Source organism: Ambystoma mexicanum, chromosome 2q, assembly GCF_040938575.1.
Source record: "Ambystoma mexicanum isolate Mex_15411 chromosome 2q, UKY_AmexF1_1, whole genome shotgun sequence".
Lineage (NCBI taxonomy): Eukaryota > Metazoa > Chordata > Amphibia > Caudata > Ambystomatidae > Ambystoma > Ambystoma mexicanum.
In genome coordinates this window covers 824,614,983-824,634,451 of record NC_090924.1, presented here as the reverse complement: position 1 = coordinate 824,634,451, position 19,469 = coordinate 824,614,983, and the positions used below count along the sequence as shown (strand labels likewise).

Sequence of the window (19,469 nt, the reverse complement as noted above, 5' to 3'; positions counted from 1 at the left end):
AGCTGCACTTCACTGGTAGCGCGCATTAAATCTAAAATGTCTGGTGGTGCGTGTATTCCTCGTCTGAGAGAACACGGCTTAGCAATTCAGCTGGACTGCTACCACTGGTGGCCCGACCAAGACTGGTCTCCATATTGCTGGTCTTCTTCTGTAATGCTGCAAACAGACTAAAAACAATGAAATGGAAGCTGCCTGGAGCCACATCAGTGGTTACGATTGATCCAAAGGTTTACATCCAACATTGCTTGGGCACTATTTGCACTGAAATCATGTGCCACTACCTTTCCAGGTCAATGGCTCATGTTTTATTGTCCTGCAGAGAAGGGTAGGCTCCCCGGTTAGCCAACACTTTCGGACTGAACTTGGTCAGAGTGATTTAGGGTTTGTGCAAATACGTTGTTTAATGACTAGTGAGAAGAGTTGGAATTAATTCATGCTGCTCCCTTTTGGTAAATATAATAGAGATTTAATGAATTACCGGTGTAACCAGGACCTAGAGACAAATCAACTTGAATTTAGCTAAATGTCCTAATAACTAACACTAGCAATTCTCAACTAATCGAATGATGTATACTTCATAGTAATTTTTGCAAACTGAATTAATGCCATCAAAAATGTGAAAAATAATATACAATTCCTTTTCGGTTAAGCATCGAAACCTAAAAATAGAATATATGTAAGGTGGCGAAATGTCTTGTTTAAACAGATCCTCGCCTAACCGGTTGTGTGTGTGAATGCCGATTTAATAACTTTCAACATTAAAATAGCCCAACTTAAAAAAAAATGTAAAAAAACACGACAGCAATTGCATTTTGTCTTTCCTTTTCTGGCAACCATGCACAAAATAGAAAGGGTGCAATTTTGTGGACGCTGCAGCGACTGTGTGCCAGGAGGGTCTTGCATCTTTAATCAAAAAGTAGTAGGTGCGTCCACTGGTTATGTTATACCACGCAGGATCACCTCCTCCGCCTCCCTTTTTCCACAGCAGCATCATTTGACTTCAAAAACAAACTTTAGGCTATTCCATCGGAAATCTGGGCTGTGGGGGGAAACGGGGCAGAGGGAAAGCTGCCTCATTTTACTGCGCCGTTTCCCCCCACAGCCCAGATTTCCGATGGAATAGCCTAAAGTTTGTTTTTGAAGTCAAATGAAGTCAAATGATGCTGCACTGAATGATTTTATGCAAGGACCCAGGAGCTGCCTTTTTAGGAGTAGTGGGATCTGCTGTAGGAGGTGGGTTCACGTCGGTTCTAAATCAGTGTTCAATAAGTCATATGTTCTTCATGCGAGATCTCATTTGATCTTAAGAACGGTAGGGACGTGTATGTGCCGAAACTAAGCATGAGGCAGGATGCTTCTTCCATTGGACAGGTAGAGATTGCCTTTAGAACCCAATTGTGTTGCGCCTACATTAACCCTGTTGAATGGACAATATATATGTCTTTGATGTTTCAGATCTAGCCAGGATAGCATCCCGGGCTCTTGGCACCGGCCAGGAAGTTGCAAGTGGGGCCACCTCAGACCAAGCATGCTTCACAAAAACCACTCCCTGCTGCTCCTCTTGGCCTCTCTGCTGCTGCTTAAACACCACTGCCTCTCCTCTTGTCTTGCGATTGAGGTTCCTTTTTGTTAGGGAGAATTCTCATTTTATGGCTAATTTCCCTCACCTAACGAGTCCCCCAGCAGCTTTGCTGGATTTCTGGAGTTTATTTTTTTCACTTGGTAAGAGTGTGAGCTTTTCCCCCACTCTTACCCATGTTTTGCCATGCGTCTTCTACCTGTTTTTGTGATTGTGGACTCTGGAGTACACCACTTCAGTAGTCCCCTCCCTTTGTGTGTTACACAGCACCTTCAGTGCAGTGACACAGGGTTGTCTTTTAGACTTCCCACTGACTCCATTTCTGAGGCTGACTACAGTCCCCCAGAAAAGGCTAAAGTTGCCGTTAACTTTATCTAGTCATTTAACCACAGATCCAGTACACCCCATCTTACATGGAGTACTGGAAAGGGTTACTATGTATCCCTTTTTATCTGTACCTCCTAGAGCATTGTTTCACTCTTAACATTTAGACTTGGCTGGTGGCCGTGGTATCTACCCTAACTTTTCTACCGCGATTATATTATATAAACGTGGTATTGTTTTAGGCTATTATATTAGCCTCGAACATAAACCCGCTTAACCAAATACTTTTTCTTTTGGCTCCAGCCGGGTTTATTCGCCATTTCTTTTTTGTTAAAGTCCTTCTTGTGTTTTACTTTGAGCGGCAAACCAGGTTTGCCTCCTTTGTCCACTGTCTTTTGGCGGGCTTCTGCCAAGAAGCCCTCCTCCAGGTGCCTGGGTGTCTAGGTGGGTTGAATTTGAGGGAGGAGTGTAGTCACCCCCTGTACAGGGTATCCTAGGAAACCCAAGTTGCACTTTGCCATGATTGGCTGAGGTGGTTGTCCGGGCTGGACAACCCCCCTGCTGCGTGATTGACAGCCAGGCTGTGTGAATGGGGGATTTTCGCATAAAAGGCAGGTCTCTTTGGCTAGAAGTCAGAGTCGCCACTGGAACTACAAGGAACCAAAGAGAAGCAGAGAAGAAGTCAGCTGCTGCAACTACCCCGTCCCGGTGAAGCCCTTCTGCAGTCCTGAGCTATCTACCCTTCGACGACCAGAGAAGATCCAGTCCGGAGTCTTCTTCCCTTGAGCCTGGTGGGGATAACCAGCTCAACTTCCACAGCCAGAGGATCCTCTTCGTGGTCGAAATCGCTGCACACTGCTATAGTGGTCCGGATAGCCATCTGAAGAGCCTTTCCTGTTTTTAAGGAGCACACCTTTTATTCACCGTCGCTGCTGCCGGCTTCATCCCGGTGTGGTGCAGACTCCTCCAGACGTCCTCCTTCACACCGTAGCTCCAGTAACTGTGGGTCTGCAGGAAACCAACAGGAACAACTGCCGTGGCACCAGCTTCTTCATTGAATAAGGTACTGTGTTCTGCTTGAGGAATTATGGTGAATCCCTTTACTTCACCTCTAAGGCTTGCTCTCGTTTTCCCTCCTTCTTATAACTTTTGCTTTCTCTGTTGACAATATCTAAGTACTCCTGGCAACATTGAATCTTGAACTGCCCGACTGTGTGATCCTCGACAACAGGAACCCGGTTCCACTTGACAATGGCTCCGGCCTATTGACTCTTTAATTCCATCAAATAGTGTTCTCTGATGCTGTCTGCCTTGACAAAAGTATTGCCTATGATTTTGGCCCCCAACTCTCTCTGGTTAACTCAGGTGCTAAGTGTGTTTTTGTCCCGGTAACATTTCTTGCCGCGGATACGCGTTTCTTTAGTAAAACTGAACTGTCATTACTGTCAAAAAGTGATTGCAAGTGTTTTCCCGGTAACGTCGTTTGTTTCGCAACACCGGTCCGTTAAAACATAGGATAATTACCTTGAGTTAGAGTGTACCAAAGTGAATTGCTTGGTTGTATTTTACGTGTGGTTTTGAATTAATACAAGTGTTGTGTTAATAACAAATGGTTTAAAAATAAATGTACGTATATTTTTTACCTGAAACCTTGAGTCTGTGTTTGCTTGAGTCACTGAAGTTGTGGTCCCTTTGTGTAATCTCTGCTACTGCTCATACTCTTGAGATAAGCCTGGCTGCTCCGCTACTGCTACCACTTTAACATGGTAGTACAGGCTTGTACCAAAGGTAAAACTTGCATTGCCACCTGTAGTCTTAATTGTGTGTAGTGGTCCCTAAGGGCACTGCACAGGATTCTGCCTAACAGTGGTGTACAGCGGTGAGGATTAGGAAGTAGAGTGATTACACTTAGAGTGCTGCTGTCGCTTGGGTTCAACTAACCACAAGGCTAACGCCACTAATTCTATTTAACTGAGAAAGCATGTCAAATATGGAAAGCTACACTGAAGAGGGTCTCTTAAACTACACAGCTGGGGTTTTGAGAACCATGTGTAGAGAGAGGAGCCTCTCTGGTAAAGGCAAGAAATATGAATAGAGTGGGTCAGAAGGGTCTAGCCCTCCAGCAAATGTAGATACTGATGTTTCTGATTCTGAGAGTGTTGGATTTGAAGAAGTTGATGAGTCCTTGTTAGGAAACCCTAAAACTCCTTTGCCTGCTCAGAAAGCACAACCTGTCCACAGGGACCCCCACAGGTCCTACACTTAGTCCTGGGTCTATTGTACTTGAGAAAATGAGACTTGAATTGGAAGAGAAACATATTGATGTACAAACTGCCATGAAGAGTTAAGGCTCAGAGAAATGGAGCTGAATCATGAACTAGAGATGAAGAAATTGTCTGTAGAAATTGCTTCTCTCCCAGTGTCTTCTGGGTCTTCCAGCCCTAAGAGACACCGTATGCCAAAGGAAATGATTGATATGTATCAGACTAAACTTGATATTTTGGCTTGGTTAACAATGTTTGAGTACAATTATGGGAATCATGGGATTCAAGGTATCTCGGGGAATCAGCTGATTCCCTGACTTTTCTCTAGGCTTCCCCCTGTTGCAAGTGATGCTGTAATGGAGTTGGGGGAGGAGGATAAACAGGATTAGCAATGTGTGAAACTAGCATTAATAGCTAAGTTTGGGAAGACCCCTTCCCATTATCTTAAGAGGTTTAGAACCCTCAAAAAGCATGTTGGTACCCCTTGGGCTACCTGGGTGTGTGAATGTTTGAAAAACATAGATGGTTGGGTTAAGGGTTACAAAGTGAACACTTATGAAGGTTTGAGGAATCTTATGATGTTGGAGTCTATTTTTGATGTCTGCTCTCCTGAGCTTAGACAGCACTTGGCTGATTCAAAGGAGATCGATCCTAAGAAACTAGCTAAGGCTGCTGACTTGTGGGCTGCCAACAGGGCTACTCACAAGGATTCTGGGGCTACTCAGAAAAGGATAAGGGGAAGCAGCCCAAGAAAGACAACAGAGAATTCCAATAACTCCAATCCAATCCAAAAGAGGGCCACAAACATAACCAGGGTAAGCCACAAGGGAAACCGAATCAGGCTAGTGTACCATCTGGTCCCAAACCAGATAGAGGTCAGAACAAGCCCCTATTCCAGAGAGCATTTGGGAAATGCTTGGTTTGTGGGTTAACTGATCATGTGAAAGGAGATCCCAGATGTAAGGGTAAACCTTCAGGGATCAACACTGTCTCCTTAGCCTTTTCCCAGGTGGATGAAGTACCTATAGCCAGTGGAAACTTTCAGCTACTAGCTGATGAGCCCATGAGAGTCTTAGCGGGTGTTTCTTTAGTGTCCGTGGGTCTTTGGGAACAACAGAACTTAGATGTCTATAACTCAATCCCAGATAATACACAAGAGTATTACAAAGACAGTGTTCTTGTGAATGGTCAGGAAACCCCTGCCATCAGAGACACTGTAGCCAGCATAACTGTGGTTGATGAATGTTTTTTCAGCATAGAGGATGTTGCTAAGGCACCCAAACACCTAACCAAGTTAGCTGGAGACACTGTGCAAATGGTTCCCCAGTTACCAGCTCTCATCCAGTGTAATGACATGACTGTCAGAATACCTGTAAGTGTGCAAAATAACATACCTGAGAGGGTCCTGCTGGGTAATGACCTTAAAACTCTTGGAGTTGTGCCTAGTACCCCCAGGCCACCCAGCAGAAGGAAGCAGGAGCTCATAAGATCTGCAAGGGAGAGAACCTGGAGAGGCTCTCCTGGGGACATGATAGAGGAAATATCACCCCAGGTCCGCAGGGCTTACTGCTATTGCAGGACAGAAAGAGACAAAGGGGAAACCCAAGTCTGCCAGCAAGAAACCAGCAATCACTCCTGTGCCCAGAAGGACATCTCCGAGACTATCCAAAGTCACCTCTGTGACTCCTCCACCGGCTGAGGCGGAGTATGATGTTCAACCCTGTATGGTTCAGCTAGATACTGAGGAATCAGATCTAGAAGAAGATCTTACTCCGATAGGAGATCTTGACCCCGTTGACCATCCTGAGCTGCAGTCTTAACTGGCAGAAGGTGGACCCAACAGGGCAGATTTCAGCAGAGGACAAAGAGTGTCCTACCCTGAAAGGTCTTCGCCTACAGGCAGCTTCTCAGCTCAATGGGACTGAACCTGGGAAGTATAGATTTGTGGTTAACCCCTTTCCTCATCGTCTGCCATGTAGGGATGTAACACCCTGCACCCTACTATCTGCTGCTCTTCCTTTGATGTATTTGTTTGCGTTGTGTTCGCATTGTTGTCTTTGCAGAAGGTGTTTTCCAAAGTGTTCTTTTTCAGATAATGGGCCTCATTACAAATTTGGTTGTAATTCGGTGGTAACGCCACTGAATTACTGCCAAGTGGTATTACCGTTACTGCTACTTGGTCCTGTGGGTTTACCACAGGATTACAGTGGTGCTAGGCAGCCATTGGGGATTTCTGGCAGTATTACCTCTGGCAGAATTATTGGGTGGTAATTCTGCAGATTTTTGGAAGTAAAGGGGAGGCTCTACCTCCAGCTGGAGGTAAATTTTCCACTTTACCTAAAAAAAATAAAATAAAGAATCGGCGTAATTACCACCCAGTAATTCCGCTGGAGGGAATACACAGCGAAACTTGTAACGGATTTACCTCCACTTTTTTCCTGCACCGCCAAACTCGTAATGAGACCCAGTGCTGAATGGTGCCTGCTTTGCGGCCTTTGTACCTCTGTTAAAACCTAGAACAGTAGTTAATCTTCAATGATAAAAAATGAACACTAAAGGTGGCATAAAATAAGGAATTCTGTACCAACAACTCACACCTTAGCTGAGCTTTTAAAGGAGTCTTTCCCACCAAAATCCTTCTTTTCTCACCCATTAGCTCTGCAGGGCAAGAGGGGGAGGGAACAAGCAATCATTGAGTGTTTTCAGTGCTGTGTGTGCTACACTTTGTTATAACTAAGAGTTAAATAGAAAGCCAACCCCAAGACACCAGTGCTCAGATATTCCTAAATCATATTCCTAAAATGCCATAGTATTTGCACACTACACATAAAATCAAAGTTACTGCCCGTGATTTACTGAAGGTTCCAAGCTTTCCACAGTTATGTCACCAACTCCAAAATATCAATCGGCATACCAGCAATTCAAGGCTCTCACAGAAAGCCAGAGGAATGTAGACCAACAAAAATTATTATTGTGTTCTATAGTGCCACTATCACTGGGTCTACAATTTCAAAACACTTCGTAACAAAGGTTACTCATTACCATAAATATTCCCCACAATGTAGTACTCAATGTACTGATCTATGTGTGATGACACCCTCCCGGGCCTGCTAATAGGGAAGCCCGGATTTCGTAGAGAAATAGCTTAACACTTGGAGGGATTTATTGTGGCACTTGCATGTTACTAACAGCATATGGTCACGTATAGGACTGTTGGATGATGTACTAATAACTGAACCAAGTTATTACATTATATTGCATTGAGCCCTGAAGAAGAGCTAGGCTCGGAACGCGAGTTGGCTTAAAGGAAATTAATACAATGTATTCCATAACCTATGTATTTACCATTTGATTGGTATATCTTTGAAGTGTACATTTATTTTGAGCGGGGTAGGCCGCTGTTGGGAACCTAATCAAGTCTTTCAGTGTTTGATAGAAATCTATGGGTTTGGGAAGAAAAATGGTTGAGTTGACCTGACTGGGGCAATGAACCCACGAACCCATTATCCCATGCTCCCCCACCCCAGAATCCACACATTCCCCAAGAAGTGCGCCTCCCTTGAGCTATCCGCCTGGCTACACACATTGGGAACCTGAAATGGAAGTCTTTACATACATGCCCGTGGTTGGATTGATGGCTGCACACCGTGAGCAGGACATATTAATGGGATCACCTGAATTACTTTCACTGCTGCAAAGCTAGTGTCAGAGCAAAGCGTCCTAGCTTCCAAAAAAGAAATAGGCTTTGCAAAGAGTGGGATATATTTATCCGCTGGTAATTCCTACACTCTTAGGACTAGACGGCGGGGGGGGGGGGCGCGAAGGGGATCAGGGAGGCTGCCAGGACTTAAACGGGCAGCTTACAAGCATCTCTGTGGCGACCTGCAAGCATTCAAGCAATGTGGGGGTCCAGCTGTGGTGTGGCTTATATCTGCATCCCAGCGCCTCGTCCCGGAAGGTGAGAAGACACGAGCACCCCAGCAATCTACAAAAGCCACCGAGGGAAAGCGGATCCTTGGTTTTTCCTTAGAAAAAGTGCAGCGATATCAACAGGAACAAGTCATTCTGCAGCTAAGTGGGGAAAAAAGGCAAAACCCTGCGGGGCACGGCAGGATCTCTTCAGCCACAGTGCACATGAAGCCATGCACCCGGTGTCATTAACACGCAGATCGTTCACCTGCGTCCCAGAAATTAGTCCAAGATAAACATTCGAAATTCTTCCAATGTGTAATTAGCGGCGATGTGTCCTCCCACCTTCCTGTTTTGCAGAAAGTTCCCATGAATCACTCTGTAACGAGCAGCAACAAAGCGGGGTGACATTAATAAATAAAGGACTGAGCACCTTTAAATAGCACTGGCCCACTGAGCTGCCCTGGCATGCCTCGTGGACAGCCTCTCTGATCAGGGGTACAGGACAGGAGCAGTCAAGTCCCTTCAACTAATGGCGGATCAGTTCAGTAATTACACAAGATGCCCGGGGATGTGGTCTACACAATACCCAGACCACACTAGTTGCCAAAGGAGTCCCACATGTAACAAATTTCACCGGGTTGCATTTTTCTTTTTAGCTCAAGGTTTCTCCAACTTACATTGATACGTCATGGCTCGTTTAAAAGACACGAATCATGAGATGTGTACCTTTAAAGGCTGCACAATTCTGGGAGGCACGCAGTCTGAGTGGCATGTGGCATGCCCAGAATGTGTTGCATGGCCTTTATTTCTAAAGTAAAGGAATTGTTCATCACCACAGTAAAAGGTGTCCTTAAAAGTGACATTCCACCTCTTGATGCCAGCTGAGACCACACACAAGGGGTGCTCCCAACTGCTTTTAAAACATTTCCGCCACTCCACCGCCCGCCACCACCACCAGATCTGCTTGAGACGGCCACCAAGAAGTTCCTCCGGAGCCCTTACTGCCTTTGGAAGCGGAGGCGGAACATTCACCAACCACAGCATCTTGAGCTGCCCACCCACTAAAAATAGCAACCGGTGGGAGAGGTAGAGAGAGGCCACAGGCACATCATTGCATCCCACCCTTGCCCCCTCATGTGGGGGCAGTGCATGGACTGCAGTGCTGCCACAGCATTCCTACAACTCCTAGAAGAAGGGGGCAAGAGGAAGAGGTGCATGGACCATCTATTCCAACCAAACTGCTAGCGAATGCAGAGTTATCTCTTCTCATGGTTATCAAACAACATGGAGAATGTTGGCTTTTGAGTAAGAATGGGATGGGCATTTTCTAGTCACTACCATAATGGTACTGCCTGGCCACAAGAGTCTAACAGCTGGAAAATGCTTGGCCTAGCAAAGGTTTAACAGGACTTCAGTGCAGGAAACAGACGCCAGCACACTTGGCTAAGACATTTTTATTACACCAGTACCTCATTTACAGCTGCAATTAAGCCATTAATTCCCAGAAGACTTATTATAGATAACACTTGCAAGCCCTATACATCACACAATTGTAGGTTATCGTTTCATGTAGCTCGCTCAAAGAGAACGCAGGTGGAAGTTCTATGTGTCGGGAGGGAAAGATCACACGTAGGACTGACCGAAGGGATTAGCATGGCCATCGGCAGGCAATAGGTGGGTAAATAACCAAACAGCCTCCAGTTTTGACAGAGATTGCATTTGTTATATATATATATATATATATACATACATAAAGAAGGTGGAGTCACATCGGCACGCCGGCTGTATTCACGACGGAAAGCTGAATATCTCCAAAAAAATCCACAGGCAGTCTTAGTGTACCGTGCAGTTAAAGTGTCCTTTATTAGTTAAAATACATGGACAAGGAAGACGGCAGCAGTCTTTGATGCAAAGCAAGAACGACGCGTTTCACCCTACTCGGGCTTCGTCTGGTAACTATATATACACATACATATACACATTTTTTGAGACGCCATCATTTAAACAAAATTAGACAAACAGTATACAAAAGTAAAGGTATAGAGTAATCCCTACCAATCATCGACTTTCCTGAATCCTCTCCTCGTATATTTAGTTATAGTGAAAGCAGCCAGTAGCATCTTTATGTTGACAACTAACATTATCATCGACATGCCATGCATCATTTTCACACCCGAGTTTAGGAAAGTGTTAGCATTAAAACAGAAACTACACTGTGTCCTAAAGACTTCACATTCCCCCGGGATGGGCCATCTAAGAAGCAAAACCGCTAAGCAAGGAGCATTTCCATTCTCTAGCCATTTAAGATTGGAAAAGCCTATCGTGCGAATTACCTTTCCAATATTGCTGGGCCACAGAGTAAAACCCTATTATGCCTCTGGTATCTTGCGCACTAGCACAGGTCGGTATTAGGACCGTGCAAGTTATTGCCAGTATTTCACTTGAGTTTGCAAACATGCTTTGGTGAATTCATAAAGATCGATATGAGAAATGTTTTCATTCCTTCGCAGCTTCACAATATATTTAGTTAGCGGTTTGTTTTTCATTAGCATCATTTACAAATGACCACGCCATTGGGAACCTGACTTGTGCCCTACATGTTTCTGTCTGCATCGGAAACAAGGGAACTTAACACCTCTAGAGATGGCACTGCACATTTGGCGCCAGCATTCGAAATTGAGAGCAGCTCGGCGGTATTTAGCTGCTTGCATCCTAGCAAAGTCTGGTTAGCTTGACACCAACAGATGCCAGGAGCTACTTTCGGCTCCATAAACCAACTGATGCCGAACAAACACACTTATGTGAACTCAACTCTGGAAATCTATAAACAAACATTAGGACACATTGATACAACATTTAAAGCTTAAAGAGTAATAAATAATGGACAGGATGATCCGTTTGCATCTTATTTGGAAATAAGATTTGTGAACTGAAATGAACTAGGTCTTCGTTCCCAAGTTTGTAGTTCCTGGTCACTAGTTAATGCAGGCTACCCAGGAGCTTCTTGGCTTATCCAATCTGGATTATGAACCCAGTTAACCCGATACTAGAAACTAATGTGCCTATGAAGCCTTTATTTTTATCTTGAGTGATGACAAATTAATGTGCGATTTGTCGAAAGCAAGCAAAAACTGGTTGTTTAAAGGATGTATTTTTGCAAAGAAAATGATCGTGGGTGCTTGGAAACCAACCAATTCTCTGAGCCTACAGGATTGGATCCAAGACATATTGACTCTGTCCACTTCAGAAATGAGCAGCTACAAAAATAGCAAAGGCCTGGATAACATTGTAAGGGATCAGGAGTCCCTTCTTAAAGACATACAAGCTAAGCTGTGTGCAACCAGTTAAATGAGAATCACATTGCCCGTTACCCACTTCGAATTCTTCATGCAATACATTTAGATCAGGCCATTACCCTCCACATTTGTTTACTGAATTCTTCTGGAAGCTTCTCAAAAAGAAGATTGCTACACGCCAGTTTTTTTTTCTTCTTTTAAACACTGTTCAGCTTATCTGACCTTGTTGATTGAATTATTGTCTTGTTGTTTGCTTTTGCATTGTTACATCAATAAACATTGTTAATACCAACCTTGTAACATGAACTGTTGTACATTTCTGCTTGAAATGGCAAATGGTGAAACATCTGTAGATAAGAGTGTGACTTCTTATGGATTCTAAAACCCTTTAATTACATTTTTAACATGTGTTCAATCATCCTTGCTGCATGTGCGAAGTGTGGTTCTAAACTGACACCTAAACTCTATATATTGCAAAAATGATTATTCACACGGCGCTAATGCACAGGAGTTTCAACATGAATCAATTTTTAGTATTTTTTCACAGTTTATAATAAATCGTATAACTATTTTACATTGCATTTAAATCTGTACAAACATCTTTTATTTGTAATCTTATAATTCCATGCAAACCATTGGTTCTAAAAATAAAAAAGACACTTACATTTGTGCACATACTTGTGTTTCTCCTTAAAGATTTTATCAAGGCTGCAGAACTGAACTGGTCCTAGTGCACGAACTGCATTATCCTTCCATGTACATTGTGGCATAATTAAATTGGTTGCTTTTCTTTTTATTGTCATGTTGATTAGTCTTCTAGTAATTCCATTGCTTGATCCATCTTATCGTTTGGAAAATTAGTTGTGAACAATTTGATTTTGAAGCACAAATGTAGTTTAGTTCCCAACAGGTTAATTTCTGGAAGTATTTAAGGACCTTTTGTGTTCCAATTTCATGGTCCAGAAGATATGTATCATCTTTAGTCCATGCTTACGTTGGTTGAAGATAGTCTGGCTATCCATTTCTAACTTCTTTTCTTGCTGTTCATCATCCTGATAACGTATGCCAATTAAACAGGATTCCGTCCCTTTTAAGCCTGAGGACGACTGCAACCTTTAAATTGGCAATGAGTTATGAAACTAGGCGGAGTGAAAACTCTGACTTTTCACATCTAGGAGAGCTTCAACCAGAGCCATTAGATCGGTTCCTAAAGGCGGGCTATCATTAGATTGTAGAATATGGAGAAAGGAACATGCCCAATCTACGTGTTTTAATCAGTACAGAATTGGGCCTTATCGATTTATAAGTAGTTGTAACTTAAATGATGTTATGTGGGCGATTTCTTTTTGTGTAGATTTATTTTACTCTTAATAAATCGCATTGCTTCATTTTCCTAGTACCAGAGGAAAGACGTTTACTAATGGTTGAATTAACAAATGAAAGGAGCACTTACATTGCTCAAAAGAAGCTGTGCCTATGTTGTATTTAGTTGGATATGTGTGCAGCAAGCATCAGTCAGTTTGCGACAATGCCCTGTTGTCATGTGTAACTCAAAGTTACTGAGATAGAATTACGCATAGACAGTTAATATAATTATATAAATATATGAATCTGAAGTAGCTGTAAGCAGAAACCAGTCTCTATGACGAAAATATGGTTCCTGGTATCGGATTTATTATGGTTTCAAATGAGCATGGTGGAGTAGACGCACACGGGACGCCAAACAAATCCAACACGGCTTGGAATAATTAGTACAGAATATTTGTAAAGATCCCAGATCAATACGAGATCGCGTAGGACCCACTATGCTCCTTTGGAACTACAAATATCTGTCCTCATTTTAAGAAAGTGACATCAGATTCTTTTCAGGTATTGTCAGACAATATGTAGGATCCACCAGGCTCATTTGGAGCCATAATAAATCCTTTCCAACAAAAGGATAGTGACCTTTCATTAGTCATCAGACAAACAAACTATTGACCAGAATCAGATATTAGTTCTAAACCACCACAGACGCTCATGTACCGATTTGTCTTTGGAAAAACTGATTTGGCCTTGGGAAAGACCTTGATGGTCGAAACATGTGTTGGCTGTTTTTTACCTAAATAGTAACCTTATAGCAGGAACCATATTTTCATCGGAACCATATTTTCATTGAAATCTTCTTTACTTCATAAAGACTGGTTTCTGGTTCCAGCTACTTAAGATTCATATAATTATATTAAGTTAACTGGCTATGCACGATTGCATCTCTAACTTTGAGCTCGGTTTACTAATGGTGCTAACTATTTGGCCACCAAAGCACAGTACATCTACCACCTTAGGGCCACTTTACTCGGTCTGATTTATATGGAAATAATTATTTAATTTTATTATTGCTCTTTTCAAAACACCCCAGTGTTCATGCATTCTCGGGTCGAATTTGTACAGAGATTGTAAGGGGGGCATACTCAGATTGTTACCCCAAGCTCACCCCAACTATTGCTGCAGTCTGGAAAAATCGCTACAACTACTGGTGAGCAGTTGGGTTGAATTTACAGATGCAAGAAAAAAAAAAGGTGCTGGAGGTGGGGCACGTCCAAATGGCTCAGTGGGCTGCCTTAATCCGTCTGCCACCCTCAGCCACCCTTCTACAAAAACGAGTGCTAAACCGTGAATATCTCAACTAGCAATCACCTGGCGGTTTACAGTTAAATTGAATGTGCTCACAGATTTACAGGCGGAGAACCCATAGATAAACAAAGCCAGAAAAGTCCTGGCATCTGACATCCACTGCCGGGAAAGCAGACACGTTGCTGCACTTCGGTCCGGCAATCACTTCTGTGCTCTTGCTTCCGGGTTCGGAACATGTAGCGTCATCCCTTCCGCCTGGCACACCAAATCTTCTAGATCCTACTGCTCAAGACCCACAACGTGCAACAACGATTAGTATCGCAGACACTTTGCTGCAGTTGGCCACACACCAGTCAAAACTAAAAAGTGGGCCTGCCCATTCCAGGAGAAACACCTGGAAAATATTAGGCGTAAATAGCGCATTTACTAATACTCCATGTCTGACATCACCATGTAACATCTGCAGCAATTGCAGTTTACACTTTTGCATGCCCCGACACGTACTATATAACATAGGGCATTTATGCATGCTTATTTTGATTATTTTTTGCGAAATATAAACAAAAAGTGCAGACTATACAAAGTAAATATGAAAGAATGATAATGCAAATGCATTAAATTCACAGGAAACCTGGTAATGCGACCATCTGTACCAGACGAGCGGATATCATTGGAGTAAGTTCACCAGCTCTTAAATGCTTTGTGGAACTTCAAAATGTCTCAAAACTTTGCTTGATGATTTAGACTTGTACCTCATGTTGTGTTCATTCTCAAATATCTCACGTTTCCTTAATATAGAGAACATTCTTCGTATCCACTAATACCATATTAGTAAATAAACATTAACATCACATTACCATCTACATGCAAACCAGATTATAAAGAAACACTACGTAGCTGACGATGGATGAGAAAGTGGACATTAAAAATGCTCCAAATGCCTTTCATCACAATGCACAGTTTTTTCCAATCACAAAAAAGTTGATGGATTCCTCAGTGGGAAGAATCAGTGTAGCCAGCGTGTGAAGTGTGGAAGCTCTGGTAGTTTCACTTACCCGGTCTTTGTCATCGGCTACGTCACAGAGAATGTCATCAAGATCCAGGATTCCTCCATCCCCATGCTCCAGCCGGTGCACCTGCACCCAGTAACCAACATCCTGTCAAAAAAAATAAACGGACAAATCAGTTTCAAATAACAAAATCCATGTTTAGCTTGGGAGGATAGCTCAGGGACAACGCGCTCGCCTTGAAATCAAGATGACGCAGAGCAACACAGGTTCGATCCCCGGTCCGCGCTTTGAAAACGCTGGGTATTAAGCGTGTTATAAATAACCAATTACAATATGTAGTGTGCACAGCTCCATGACCACAATCGCAATGCCAGCTTCGGCCACTATACCCAGTGAAGGAACTAACAGCTTGGGGCCCGGCATAACTGCAAGATGGTCAAATGGTGACTCTTAGCCCCTAACCCAACTAGCATAGGGCACAGGGTGCATGCTTGGGCTCCATTCACGAGCATTTATTTATTTTTACATTTATAGCAGTGCACACGGCGCTGAGGCAACTAGGCACTAGTTACAGTACAAGTATGAACAGTTGTGCCAGTACACGGTAGAGTGAGCCTGACCTCATGGTGCGGGGGGCTACAACAGTGTGCAAATAGGCAAATGAGCATAATAGGTAACATGTGTAAATACACAGTGAAGTGAGCCTCACCTCATGGTGCAAGCATGCATTCCCTCAACAGTCTTACTGGGGGACGGAACCATGTCCTATACTCCAGGAAACCAAACTAAAAACCAGCACATAACTAAAGTTAGAAAAGTATAACTGCAGAAGAGATATCCAAGTACTCCACCTGCCTCCACAAAGAAAACCTAGTAAGCTTCCTTTCTTCGACCATGCGATGAGGAGCAAAGAGTGGGAATGAGGAAGAGATTGGCTAGAAAGCCAATGAGACCAATAAGCGCAGGTTACAGGACTTTGCAACCACTGGGCTGAAGACTGGAAAGCGATGAGAAAGGGAGAAGCTGTGGAGATCTGGAAGAGCTGGGGCAGTAGCAGGAGCTACAGAGTGTGCTGTGAAGCTCTCCATTTCTGATGGGGCTGGACCCAGGTGGGGGAATGCATAAGAGAACCCAAGCTGTTGCAGGGTGCCTGAGGCATGGGTATTGAGCTGGGAAATTTGCAAAGAGCCCAAGAGAAAGCATCACCAGAGGATTAAGGGGCACTGGAGACACTGCCACGAACACCATGAAGTTGTGTGAGAGGGAGAAAGAAGTGACTGTACTGGAAACTCTTGTGAAGCAGTGGAAGTTCCAAAGAACCTAAAAGGCACGCAGATGCCATTTATTTACTGCATTTGTTACACGCCCAAACCCAGAGGTATCACAGCGTACAATATGCCGTGAAGGTGCACCACGGGAAATATAGTGAAAGTTCTAAAAGACATCATGAGAAGGAAAATCCAGACATGGTCTTCTTGAAAATGTAGTTAAAGTAACAGTGTTCAAGACTCACTGTGAGATAATAGGTCCTGATGGTGCATTCTGGGTGAAAATCCAGAAGTGTACAAAAGAAACAGATACAAAGTACCTAGATGTTGCAGTCCGTAAATCGGAAGCATTAGATGTTTCAAAATATGGAGAGCCGGGACTGAGTGCTGAGGAAGGGAGCACATTCCGCAAATAATGGATGGTGTGATGTGCCCCAGGGACAAAAAAGTTAAAGAAATTCTGTACTTCTGACTTGAAAATAGACCATGTATACTCCACACAGGTTTTTGTGATCTTCCTTCAGTGGTTTCTCTTTGATACACAATGAGGGAATATATTAGCCAGAATGTGTTCCAACATGAATTCGCCGAGTGTAAAGGCTGCCAGAAATCACCTGAGGATCTACCCCACACGTTTATGAAAACATATGCAAACTGTTTGCAGGGGTGCGCTACACATCAAACATGACAATGTATATTGGGGATAGAAAGCAGCAACATTATACAGAGTCCCACGAAGTGGGGTATTACCGGTTGCTATTGGCCTGGGGCCCAAGTTACAGGCCCTCGCTTCACTATGGCTTAAACTCAGGCCCTGATTGCCAAGAGGTAATGCTGCCCACAGAGGGGAGTGTAGCTATTAGCACCCCAGAAGGTCGTTAACAGCTTTTTTAAATTTGTGAAATGTTGTCGTGGCCATTTCACAAGTTTAAAAAACTACAAAATGAAATGGCCACAAGAGGAAAGAGGGGAATGAACTACTCAGTTGCCCTTCTTTCTTTCTTTCCATGGTAGCCATCCAGGAAGGATCAGGCAGACAGGGAGTGGAGGTGGTGGCATGTGGAAAATCTAAGTACAGGTTTGGCACTGGATGGGGCACGGGCAATGTGTTACAGGTCGCCTTTCAAGATCTCTGATTGGCTGAGATGCTGTATGACATCAAGGGTAGAGCGGGAATCGACAATAATTAGTTATTAACTAAATCAAAGGAACATCAATGTACATTGTTGACTTAGAACATATGCTTTGGTTATAAGAATAACAGTGCTTTAATCTGACCCCGCCACTAGGATGACCATCCATAGTCACCACTGGATTGTATATATGTGAAAAGTGAAAATGTATTTAAAGTCAGTCTTGTGCTGGTCCCATTCCCTGCTGGTTTCCAGTTTCTTCTCTGCCACCATGCTGGGATAATGTATAAACTTCTCCATCATGACTGTATTGGTTCCTAACGCCCCAAGCAATGAAACTGCTCCCGCCATCAACATGCCCTTCATAGGAAAGCATTTCTCACCTTCAATAAATAAATACACAAACTAGGAACACTTTAACTGGAGATCATTATTAGTAAGCATTAGACATCCTGATGTTTAACTCTGAGAAATACATGAATCTAGCCAAAACATTCAAGTGCACATTTCAGATCCAAAGAGCACAGGACTTATTTTTTTACCACAATGATCCAGCAACTGCCAACCACACAAAATAAAAAGTATCCTTATTTCCTGCTGGTTATAGAGATCTGCCTGGCTTCAAAATATAGTGTTCATTAAGAAAACTGATTGGCCAGCGCCGGGATTTAATGTACACGGGTTGAGAAAACAGTTTCCCTACCTTCTGGAAAATTGAGTGATCCGGTACTGTTCCACATGTAATACCCTGCCACCGCGTCTTATGTCGGCAGTCCACACTGGGGATTCGCGGCAGGTTAAGCCAGGTTTTAAAGGCTAGAATAACCCTTTGCTAGGCTGTCCCGAGAAAGACAATGATGGTACGAAAAGGACAATGACCATCATCCACTTGAACTGAAAGGCCATAAGTAGCCAAGACTATGATCCACCTGTCAAATCCACCATCAATATCAACCCAACATTGATAGCAAATGGCTGGAGCCAAGGCACAATTACTCTGGCTGGGGCACACTACACAGCTTGCCACATTGAGCAGATCGCCACTCATGAGAGTGCATCACAATGACTGGCACCCAGATAACAAGAGGACATGGAAGAATCACATATCGTCACATCGCTAACTTGAGAGTACTTTCACCCTCTTAAGCCTTTGCACAAATGGGCAATGCAGCCGATATAAGGAGGGTTTGGTCAAGAATAGAGGGAATGCCATTCGAGTCCTTTTGTAATCTTGCCTGGAGTGTATTTTTTTTAATTTGTGTTTCCTTAGGGGTCACCATCATTTTTTCATCATATCTGGTCCTGAGGAAGGCGTTATATATACCAACCAGCGCCGAAACGTAGAATACACCTTCTTGTGAAGCATTGCTCCTAGGGGGTGCAAGTTGGCTGTGTTTAAATCCATGCAGCCACTATACGTAGACCCCGAGTAGACTTATGGTTTATCAAGTTTTATTCTAAATGTTTTTCTTTTTCTGTTTGTATTTGAATTTATTCACAATATTTGTAAACATATGTAACCATTGGGTTAGATTGTTTGGACATGCAGACGTAGACCTGTTATGAATAAGTCAATAGCAGGTTATTTGAATCAAGAAGATTGATGCATGTCACAATACTTCATGTGAATATTTCAAAATATCTTCAAATGTTTTTTTTTAATGTCGTTTATAATATTTTCAATATGTTGAGTCTAGGCTGAACTATGAGCTTGGGAAGATTGTTTCTTCACTCAAATGAATAGTTTTGTATCTTTTTGAACAAGTTTTTTAATAAATTGTGATACAGATTTAGTTTATTATATTAAATTGTATGTGCTTTTCTACACGTGACTTTACACAGTATCTTTGTTTTGTCGGTATAAGTGACCAACAAAGATTGATGTTCTAAGCAATCAAATTTAGAACTGGTATCACATACCTATCCTAGGTAGGTGATCGGAGGGTTTTACCCTCATAGAGAGACAGGTTACAGTTGATTGGTTGGACTAGTACACCTTGAACGTCATTCCTGTGCAGACACACTTTTTGTATTTTGGAGTGTAGTAATGCCACCTTCACGGGTCTCCCA

At 43.1% G+C, this 19,469-nt stretch overlaps 1 protein-coding gene across 8 annotated transcripts in view; it reads right to left on the bottom strand.

The window, feature by feature from the left end:
* PARD3 (par-3 family cell polarity regulator) overlaps positions 1-19,469 on the bottom strand; it is a 2,149,932-nt gene that overhangs the window by 1,758,461 nt on the left and 372,002 nt on the right. For all 8 annotated transcript variants that reach the window (XM_069648049.1, XM_069648048.1, XM_069648046.1 and 5 more), the window contains exon 2: positions 15,044-15,145. In XM_069648049.1, coding sequence (XP_069504150.1) covers positions 15,044-15,145 — 102 coding nt within the window. The remainder of the gene's footprint in view (positions 1-15,043; positions 15,146-19,469) is intronic.